Here is a 10553-nt window from a genome sequence, read left to right on the forward strand (position 1 = left end):
ATAATACTTCTTCCTGACCCCAGGATGTAGATGGGCATGTAGTGGGCTTCTCCACCACAACTGAAACCCTGACGTCTAGGCTGGCATGCTAAGGACCTCTGCTTTCCCATTCGACAATGTCCCTTCTTAGTCTGGCTCTGGGAAGTGGTTGGAAAGACACAACCAGGGAGGGTAGGATATATAATTCTGCCTTGGGAGACCTGCTCTATCTTCTCTCTGGTTTGCACCTCTGAGGGATGAGTGTCTTATTCATAGCATAAAAGCATTTCCTGTAGGCCCCTTAGAAGTGTGTTTTTTTTTTTTTAAATCTAGGCCACCCTATACAGCAGTGGAATACAATCATCCTTTTATGAAGCTGGTGACAATCTGGAGATCTATAACAGTTTGACCAGAATCTGCCTGTGAAAGTTCTCCTCTCAATAAAAGGTCTTCCATCTCTGATGCCACATCTACATAATTTTTACATTCGTACCATCAACTTGGTATCCAGAATGATAGAAAAAGAAATACACTAATCAAAGTACAAATATCCCTGACAGTGGGTACACACAGGCATGGAAAGTCACATGCAAATGCTGTGAACAGGATGTATACCGAATGATTTAATGTTTAACAATGATCTATGTAACATTTCTAGCTCCCCGAAATAAAAGGCAGAGAGATTTGTGGGGAATTTGACACATAACTTCTGCTGACCAGGACGCTGGATGTTTCCCACCAGTTTCTGCTCGCTAGCTAGTTGAGAGACAATGTTGGACCTGGATCCACTCAGTTGGTTTTACCTCATCATCTTAACGACGATGGTTGTGGTCGGGCTGATGGGCAATGGATTCATCACCCTGGCCAACGGCTGTGCCTGGGTGGGGAACAAAGCACTGCCACCATGCGACGTGATCGTGATGGCACTGAGCGCGTCCCGACTTGTTTTTCTTGCGCTGATTCAAGCCGTCCATTGCGTCTTCTTTATTGATTTGAAGCTACGCTACCTGCCGACTGCCCTTATTTTTATCTGGGCATTTTTAAATGCTTTCACTACATGGATGGCTACATGCCTTGCGGTCTTTTACTGTATGAAAATCGTCAACTTCACCAAGCCATTCCTTGAGAAGATCAAGCTCAGCATTTCAAGCATGGTTCCCCACATGCTTCTAGGATCTTTCTTGGCTTCCTTGGTTGCCTCTCTTTCTTTTATCTGCATGCGATTTTTTCCCCAACATTGCAACAGAACAATGATTCTTCTCAGTGGCAGCAATCAGACGTGTTCAGTTTGGACTCCTTGGACTTCTTATTCATACATCATAGGGACATCCCCAGCTTTTATCATATTTTTAATTTGTTCAGTCTTCCTGATTAACTCTCTTTTGCACCATGTTAAGAAGCTGAAACAAAACAAAGATGGTTTTAGAGATCAGAGGATGGACGTCCATGTGAGAGCTGTTAAGACCTTCATCTCATTCCTCATCCTCTACAGTGCAACCTTTTCATCCATGGTCTCAATGACATTGCTTTATAGTGAACTGGCAGTTGCTTTGTCCAAAATTGCTGTCATTGCATTTCATTCGGGGCATTCCGTTGTTTTAGTTCTCACAAATACGAGACTGAAGCAAGCCCTAGGGAAGGCTTTGTGTGGTGCCATGGGTCACAGCGGAAGAGAAACTGCATCATCTTCCTGTCCTAAGACCTCCATAGAAAGTTGTCCTTCTTAGGAATGCTCCAATCATTTCGGAAAATTTCACTACTCTTGTCAAAACCTTTCCTTTTTTTTCTTTGCATCCTGAACAGTCATGAGATACTTTATTCTCAAGCATTAACATTCATGTTTACCAAAACATTTCACTTTAAACAAGAGAACGTGGCATTATATGGAAGTATGGAACCTAGAAATGGACAAGACTGTCAATTTTATTACTGTCAGTTTCTCAGTTTTCTAATCTTGACTAGAGCACATCCCAAACTTGTTAAAGGTTTGCCTGAACATTCTCGGACAATGTTTGCATGTTTCCTGTTACATATATTTTTTGCATGCAGTGAACGGTTTAGCAAACAATTTTCCTACTATAATGCATGTTAATACTACTTTTCATTAGCCCTTCTGGTGTGCATTTTCTTGATTGAACAACACCATCACAGAATTCAGAGGAGCGCCAGTTTTGAAGAATAAGGAGGTTTGATTTGCATATTGCTTTGAAAATGAAAAAGTAGATACGTTCACATGAGAAAGCAAACCAAAGTGAATTCTTATGCCTCTTTACTCAGACCTAGGAAGTGAGGAGTTTTTCAGTTTCCCTTTCTATCACATTCAATTTAAAAAAAATGAACTAATTTCTTCCATCCTGCTTTTAAAGAAGTTTGTGAATTATGGTAATTTTGTATCAAAAATGAACCTATCAAAATACTCACCAAACTACATCCATCAAATTCAGTAAGTATGGCTATCCTGCATGTAGAGAGCCCATGTTATATCAGACTATATATATTAAAGATGATGGGCCAGGGGGCGGGGGGGGGGAGGAGAGAAAGAGAGAGAGAGAGAGAGAGAGTTGGTAGTCCCAGTTCCCCAGTTCAGTACCATGCATACAGATGAACATGGGGCTTCAAATGCCATTTAAAGACTCTTAAACATTCAAAATACTTTCTCTGGATGGACCAACCTCTGCTTTGCTTTTTCTCCTATTCAAATGCTTCTCATCTCAACTTCCCATTTCTTGTTTTGGTAAGTGCGATTATGAAGCAATTTTAAAAAGAATGAACAAGCAGAGAAGTACTCTCGCTCCTTTGTCATGCAAATGGCCCTGGGGACAAGGGGCCCCGGCAGCTCTGGATGGTCTATCCTGATCCTCTCATTGCTGACCTTTGCAGCAGGGTGAAGTTCCTCCAGACCGACGTCCATGTTTTCCTTGAAAACTGGTTTGTTTCATTAGCAATGGTTTGCCTGGTCTTCTGAGCACCAATCTTGGAGCTTGGGAGCATCTGCATTTTGGCTTTATTTGCACTTTTTCAGAAATGCAAATTTTTGCAAGTGCCAATTTGTACAACTGTGAACTAAATGCAAATCTGGGCAATCAGGGAACAATCCTGACAATCCGCAAAATGTAGACAGAATAGAAAAGGTGGGGTAGTGATCCAAGCAGTTTGCTGCCCAGATCTTTTCAAGGAAAGGGTCTGCCTTGAAGGAAAGATTGTTAGCCCAACTGGCCTGAACAGGAGAGGTCTAACCATTTCCAAATTGTTATTTGTTTGTTTATTATTAAACTTATATTCTGCTTTATTAGCCCAAGGGCTCTCCAAGCAGATTGTGATAAACTAAAAATGCAATATATCAATAAAAGCAATCAAATAAAACACATAACAATATCCAGGAGGCAAGAACAGTACATGGCTGAGGGATAATAATGTAAAACAGTATAAATTAAATCTACCTTTATAATTATCAAGATAAAATCAATTCCTGAAATGTTTAGGAAATAAAATGGTTTTTGCCAGGTGCCCAAAAGATTGCTAGGAAGGCACCAGGTGACCTGCTTTCAGGAGGCTGTTCCATATTGAGAAGGCCCTTCTACTTGCCACGCGCCTTAACTTCTTGGGGGATGGCTTGTTCAGAAGGATCTCCAAAACTGATCTTAGGGGCCAGGTGGGTGCATATGGGAGCAGGTGATCCTTTGGGTATCCAGGCCCCAAAAGTTCAGTTTCAACTCTCCAACTGGCTTTTTCCGATGCTAAAACAGCTGGACCCTTTGAGAGTCGTAGTTTGCCTCAGGATCCCAGCCATACAATAGGTCAAGAACAAATGGTCACTCCAGCTCCCCTCCCTAGGAAGGGGAGCCTGGTGGTCCCATTGAGCTTCAAGGTTCCTCCAAGAGCTCAGCATTGCTCAGCTTCCTAGATGCTGTTCCGACCACCTGCTGATTGTGACAAGCACTGCTAATTTAAACAGACACCCCCCTCCCAGTGCTTGCCAGCAAGAGCCTCCCAGGCTTCTTGGCACAGAGCTGGTTCTCTGTGCTCATTTGGCTGCTTGGTAGATTGTCAAGAAACCAACTCGGCCAAAGGTGTCCACTCGCACCTGCAACACTTCAGTGGCTGGGTGGGAAAGCAGGTGGTGGCCAGGGATGCGGGAGGTCCCTGCACTGGCTCCAGAGGAGAAGGGCGACCCACATTGCCATGGGGCGGGAGCAGCTCTCCTGTGAGAATGGTCAAACTGTTGGACAGAGCCTTGAGGAAGGCAGGGTCCAGTTCCCACACAGTGTGCAAGCATTTTTAGGGAAAAGTGGCATTTAAATATCAGCAAATAAATAAACAAAGGCAATCTTCCCATTTTTCAGTGAGCCAGCTCTTTCTGAGTCGCATGCATCCCGCCAACCAAGCGTTTCTAGCTTCTTTACTTTTGCACTTGCCTCAGTTTGCGCTTGCTCTCACATGCATCACTGCCAATTTACTCTTTTGCTAAGGCAGATTTGCACGGATGCATCTCGGCATCAGCATGAGCAGAAGAAAACTTCTGACCATACCTAAAGCAGGATCCAGTTCCATGAAGAAGTGGGTGGTGGGACGAAAGGCACTGATGCTCTGCAAAACACGGAGCAGACTCAACACCATCTGCACTTTGCCGAAGTGCTGGCTTAGTGAAGAATGCATAAGAAACATAGAAACAGAGCAAGCCGGAAGGAGCCTCCTGGGCCATCTAGTCTGACCCCCGGCTCCAGTTGACTCCGCTCATGACATGTCCACCGTGTGCATGTCCAGCCTAGCCTTGAACACCGATGGGGCCTCAACCACCGCCCAGGGAAGCCCATGCCATGCCCTTGGGGTCCGAAGTGTCAGGAAGTACTTCCTGGCATCCAAATTGAACCTTGGTTCCTTGAGCTTTGCTCTGTTGGAGCACGTCCTGCCTTCCTCTGCGGGGGAGAACAGGTCTCTACCCACCTCACATACCTACAGTATATTTCACCAACAGATCCCCTCGGAGTCTCCTCTCCTCCAGGCTGAAGAGACCCAGTTCCCTCAGTCTCGCCTCATACAGCATCCCCTGCAAACCGGCCACTGGACAAGAGGTGGCCAGCTGCAATGGTAGCATCTTCTCATTATCTCCTCCACTTCACCACATCTTGCAGGAGAACAGCTCCAGAGGCCACCTCCAATGAGAGCTGGCAGGGGGCATCCAGGCCTTTTCAGGGTCCCTGATCTTGAGAAGACAGAATGTTCTGCGTGCACAGCAGTTTTCATGGAGGTTCATTGCGGGTGTTAGGATCCATCCATTCCCTTCTTCTGTGTGAAGAACAACATCTGAAAAGGGCTTTGATAACACCAAGATAAAGGCATAGAATGGCTTCACTGAAAATGATGGAATCTCTTTCCACCTTGCACAGAAGCAAAGAAACCATGGCTAGCTGAGTTATGCCATTTTAGCTCTGTAGGGATGTATTGAACCCTCATTTAAAAAAAAAAAAGCGACAGAGAAGATGCATATCACATCAGGGCTTCTGCTAAACTGGAAGCATATAAATGTGCTCTTGGAAGAATAGAGGTTAGAGAGATACTTCAGATGCACTGGGAATAGTTTTACTTTGATTTTATGCCATAGTTTTGAAGCTTTGTATTACATTTTATCATGCTGTACTTTATTATTGTCTTTGTCGTGTAGCGCTCAAAGTGTTACAACTAGTAGGTTGGAGAGAAATATTACATAAAATACATCATCGACACTCACTCTAAGTTTGCACTGTTAGCTTTTGTGATTACTCATAAATATATAATATTTTATTAATTTCCAGTTGATAAAACATGTAACTTCAAGAAAAGATAGCATTTTGTGGTGAACTGAGAATTCTTTCTAGAGATGTCAGAGATATCTGCACCAGATTCAAATGAGTTTGAACTTCAAAGATTCTGATCTACAGACTTTGCACCAAATCAGCTTTCTCTGAGTCGTATGCATTGTGCAGACTTGTAAGCACTGTTATTTTATTTAACATCATTTTATGCTGATTTAGTTGCAGAAAAATGTGTACAAATTAATCATCATCACCATCATCATATTATTATTAATAGTTTTTATTTTTAATTGTTTTAATTATTATTAAATAATTAATAGTTGTTAAATAAATTAATAAATTTTTAATTTTAATAAATTTTAATAAATTTTAATTTAAACAATAAATTAATAAACTAAAATAAATTAATAGTTTTAATCATTATTGTTATTGTTGCTAATAATAATAATAATAATAATAATAATAATAATAATAATTCTATACTGCTGCACAGCCAAAGATCTCTGGGCAGTTCATAACAACAGATAAACACAATAAGAATGAAATACAACACAGCAACAATTACACATAATACAATGCAATGCAAGTAACCACCAAGCCAAAAATGCACCCTTCCCCCATAGGTTAAATATGAAAACATGCATTTTCCAGGGGTTTGCCTATTTGTCTTTCTCATTTCCCAGGTTTATCTGTTTTCAACTCTGCAGGTTTGGTAAAGTTTTATCACAACCAAAATCATATTTCCAGCCATCTGTGCTCCCAAGGCATGGGCCTTCCAGGGCGCTTTGCTCGCTTTTCTGGAACCCGCCATTAGGAAGCGATGCTTAGTGTGTGTACCAGCCCTTCGCAGCCTAGCCAAGCTCGCTGCAGCGAAGCTGGGAAACGATACAGACACCAAGCAACCTTGGGCAATTCCTTTCTACTTTAACTGGCGCGGCTTTGACGAAGCGTCTTCCCCTGCTGTCATCTAGCTTGAAGAAAAGATGACTTGTGATGAACAGCCGAAGAACACACTCGGCCCGTCATTCAAGCACTCGTGCCACATTTCAGTTAATATCTCATGCATCATGCTGTGATTATCCGACGCTGGTGCCTGGAGTCTTCCCTTGTTCTAGAAAGCAGGGATGTGTGGACCATGGCAGTTTTAGTTCTCCAGCAGCACATGAACACATCCAGACGTGCTGTCACTATAGTGCAGGGCTGGGCCGCTCCGGGGAGTCCGGGAGCCAATTTCTGCCCTCAAACCACACCGGGGGCTCCACCTCCTGGTATTACCAGCGCTGAGTTGCTGATGCATGCTGGTGGTAATTCAGAGCTAGGAAAGAAGGCATATTTCTCCTCTGAAATACAGCACGTGAGGAGTGGGCCCTTCGTTTTAACCCAAAACATGCTCCTGGAAGTCCCTTGGGATGCGGCGTTGCATTAAGACACAACTGGGCGCTGCAAAGGGAGAAGCAGGCTTTTTTCTGTGACATGTGGCAGCCAGGAACTAAAAATGATACAGAGATGCATGCAGCCCAAGGACCTTGTGTTGCCATGGGTGATTTGGAAAGAGGAACCAGTGCCTGGAACCCTAGTGTGTTAGAGCAGCCAGGAAGAATCTTAGCACATCCCCAGTGGATCAATATCCAGCGTCATGTCAGGACAGTTAAAAGGAATTACTTCTTCGCACTTCTCTTTCGCACATCTGGATCAAGGGGGCTGCGCATCTGGAACAAGTTGGAACTTCACCGGAACTCCATTGCAACTTTCTTGGAATGGTGGCCATATGACTTGTTCTGAAGGGCATTCTGGGTGTGGAGGAGATGGGTGCCACAGCACCCCACTACCCTTGAAACAGGGCATTTCATGGGTGGAGATATATTAACAGCCAACAGAGTATATTTGCAAGGGAACTTGGGTAAATTTGCTCCCCCTCCATCACCCACCCTTGAAAATAAGCTTATGTCCTGCAAGAAGTGCCTTGAAAACTATGGGGTAGTGGGAAAAGAGAGATCATTTTTTGCCCGAGGATCTTAACATCTGACGTCTGACAACAGGGAGAGAAGAGGAGGAAACAGTAGCCAGATATGAGTTGGAGCAAATACATATTGCAAATATCAAGTGTTCATAGGGGCAATTTGGATAAAAGCCCACATGAAACAATACCACAAATTTGCATACTCTGAAATAGCACCAGAATAAAGTACACAGTGTAGTTTTCAAGCGACTTCCTTTGGGGAATGTGTTTGTGTAGGATACCATACCAATGGAAGGAGAAAGAAATATTCTACTGGGACAGATGAGTGGTCTGTGCTGACTGGCATCCCGGTTCCAGCAGAGGACAGATCTGGATGTTATCCTTGAAGAGTACCACTGGAAGGACCTCTCAAACATAACTGATGACCTGTGGATATCGGTGGCATCAAGCAAGACGAGACAACAGGTGGGTGTGAGTCTAAGGATGTCCACTCTGATTCACACCACCTTTCAGATTGTCATCATGTTTCCCAGTGTTGTGGGTGTGGTAGCCAGTGGATTACATCGACTGGGTGAAAAAGAAAAGGCTTCCAACCTGCGACGTCATCCCGATGTGCCTCAGTTCATCCCGGCTTCTCCTCCAAGGAACTGTTCTGCACTGAGCACTCTTCCCAGAGAAACACAAGTGGAATGTGTTCAGAACACGCTCAGTCCTACTGGTGTTGTCCAGCACAGCTTGTCTTTGGTTCGCTGCTTGTCTCAGCGCCTTCCACTGCGCAAAGATTGCCACCTTCACTCATCGCTTCTTCCTGCTAATGAAGCTGAGAATCACCGAGATGGTCCCCCAGCTGCTTCTGGGGTCCGTCTTGGTCTCTTTGATGTCTTCCCTCCCTTTCATCTGGATGGATTACAGTGCTCACCTCTGCAACTCCACCAGGAGCCATCTGAAAAATGCCACCTTTGAAAGCCCCATTGGAAACATCTCCTACTTCAAGGTTTTCAGCATGTACCTGACTTGGGCTATAATTCCCCTTCTGCTCTTTCTAGCATCTTCTACCCTGCTAATTGCCTCTCTGTGGAGACACACCAGGCAGATAAGAGACAGCGCAGCAAGTTTCAAGGATCGGAGAACCGATGCTCACATCACCGCCATTAAATCTCTGATCTCTTTCCTAATGCTCTACATCTGCAGCTTTGTAGCCAACATTCTGCTGGGATTCCCTTCCTGCCGAGCTAGAAACAGATGGAAATATAGAATCTGTACACTTGTGATGGCTGTATGCCCTTCAGTCCATTCCATCCTTTTGATTCTCCTCAATATTCGTCTGAAGCTGGCTCTCAAAAGCTGCCTGCTTTACATGAAATGCCATTGTAGAAAAGGCTATTGGTAACTTGCTGTAAATACAGAGGGGTCAAGTCATGCAGCTAGGCAATGGAGCTGAAGGGAGTTTTGGACAGTAAAACCTTAAGCCCTTTCCCTAACGTAAAATAGGCTTGCGAACACCCACATTCCTGTCCTGTTTCTTCACATTCTGCAACCCCATCCAATTAGGGATGTAGCAAAAACCATGCTGTAGATCATGGCATTTGGAAAGACGTATTAGTGTTGCCCGGGTACAATTAAAGCTCATACGATTCTTAATGTTCTTGTTGATCTAGCACCATCCTCAGGAATTATATAAAACCACAAGGCCCTAAATAACCTGTAATCTGAAGTAGGCCTCTACAAATACTTTTAATTTCTAAGCATGTCTTCGGTTTTTGGCTTTCTTTTTATTATTAAATGAAATAACTGGTGGAACCTGCTCTATGTAGAGCCAGGCAAAAGGGAGGGAAACTTTTCCCATTGATGGATGCATTCCAGCAATTGAAAGTGTAGCCAGGTCTCCAGCTTTACAGAGGAAGCGCCTGTATTTGAAAGACTGTCACAGGATAGCTGTGTATTTGACTGTGGGGGGTTGAGGGGTCAGTTTTGGTTTGCAGTTGAAGAACTACAAGAAGGGAGTGCAGGATGTCCAAAACGCAACAGACTGAGCACACTGCATTGCAAGCTGTGCTGGATTTCTACTTAAATTACAGGAATTATGTCTGCAATTGGACTTGTATATCTAAGTATCATATGCATTACTTATACCAACTGCCATTCTCTTCCTTGGATGATGCGTTGTCCCCTTTTGTGTATGTATTTATTTGTCTGTTGAGATGTAAAGCTTGAATTTGTTGAAGCTCTTCAAGTTCCATCCTAAACGTCATATCAGACTGGAAGCATTACTATTTCTACCCCTCTGTTTAAAAAATAGTGCATATTTTCACATGCATTCCCCCAAAGGTATGCATCTGTTGCACACATGTTTCACGTTTACACAATCTTTTCCGATTGATTAAAGTGTGTTTGTGTGCATTTTTCACACGGATCTGTCCTTATGGTGATGGATGTCCTAGAAACCCATTTGGGGGTAGGAATCCATCAGATTCCATGGGCAAAGCTCTCAGACTCCGGTCTGCTTGGCAGTGGTCCAAAGTACCAAGTTCCTGGTGACAGCACCTAGCACTTGAGGGGCACCAGGGAGGAAACGAGTCCATGGGCACTCAAGCAGAGTCTCTTTCCTCTACAGTTGCCACATGGGGAAGAAAGGGTGCCCGGCATGCCCACTCATGGTCCCTCTTTTCCACATGCACTGCCATCACCAGCACTGAGAAGGGAAGAAGGTTGGCCACTCCTGGTGCATTTCCACATCCTGCAGCTGCTCTGGATGGGGAAGGCTACCAGCTGTGCAACCAGGGTCCACAAGCATTGGCAGACTTCCTCCTGGTTTGGCTCAC

General features: G+C 44.0%; 2 protein-coding genes across 2 annotated transcripts; both read left to right on the forward strand.

Annotated features, from left to right (window-relative positions):
* The first annotated feature begins 800 nt into the window (after positions 1–800).
* Positions 801–1706, forward strand: LOC123029205 (taste receptor type 2 member 9-like). The gene has a single exon (XM_044441847.1). It carries the CDS (start codon positions 801–803, stop codon positions 1704–1706), a length of 906 nt encoding a protein of 301 aa, XP_044297782.1.
* A 6009-nt stretch (positions 1707–7715) lies between these two features.
* On the forward strand, positions 7716–9121 carry LOC123029206 (taste receptor type 2 member 40-like). The gene is given in 3 exon segments (XM_044441849.1): positions 7716–7748; positions 8092–8196; positions 8282–9121. Coding segments are annotated over 3 exon segments (978 nt in total).
* The last annotated feature ends 1432 nt before the right edge of the window (positions 9122–10553 follow it).

This window comes from Varanus komodoensis, unplaced genomic scaffold, assembly GCF_004798865.1.
Source record: "Varanus komodoensis strain SLA01 unplaced genomic scaffold, ASM479886v1 scaffold4, whole genome shotgun sequence".
NCBI classification, from domain to species: Eukaryota; Metazoa; Chordata; class Lepidosauria; order Squamata; family Varanidae; genus Varanus; species Varanus komodoensis.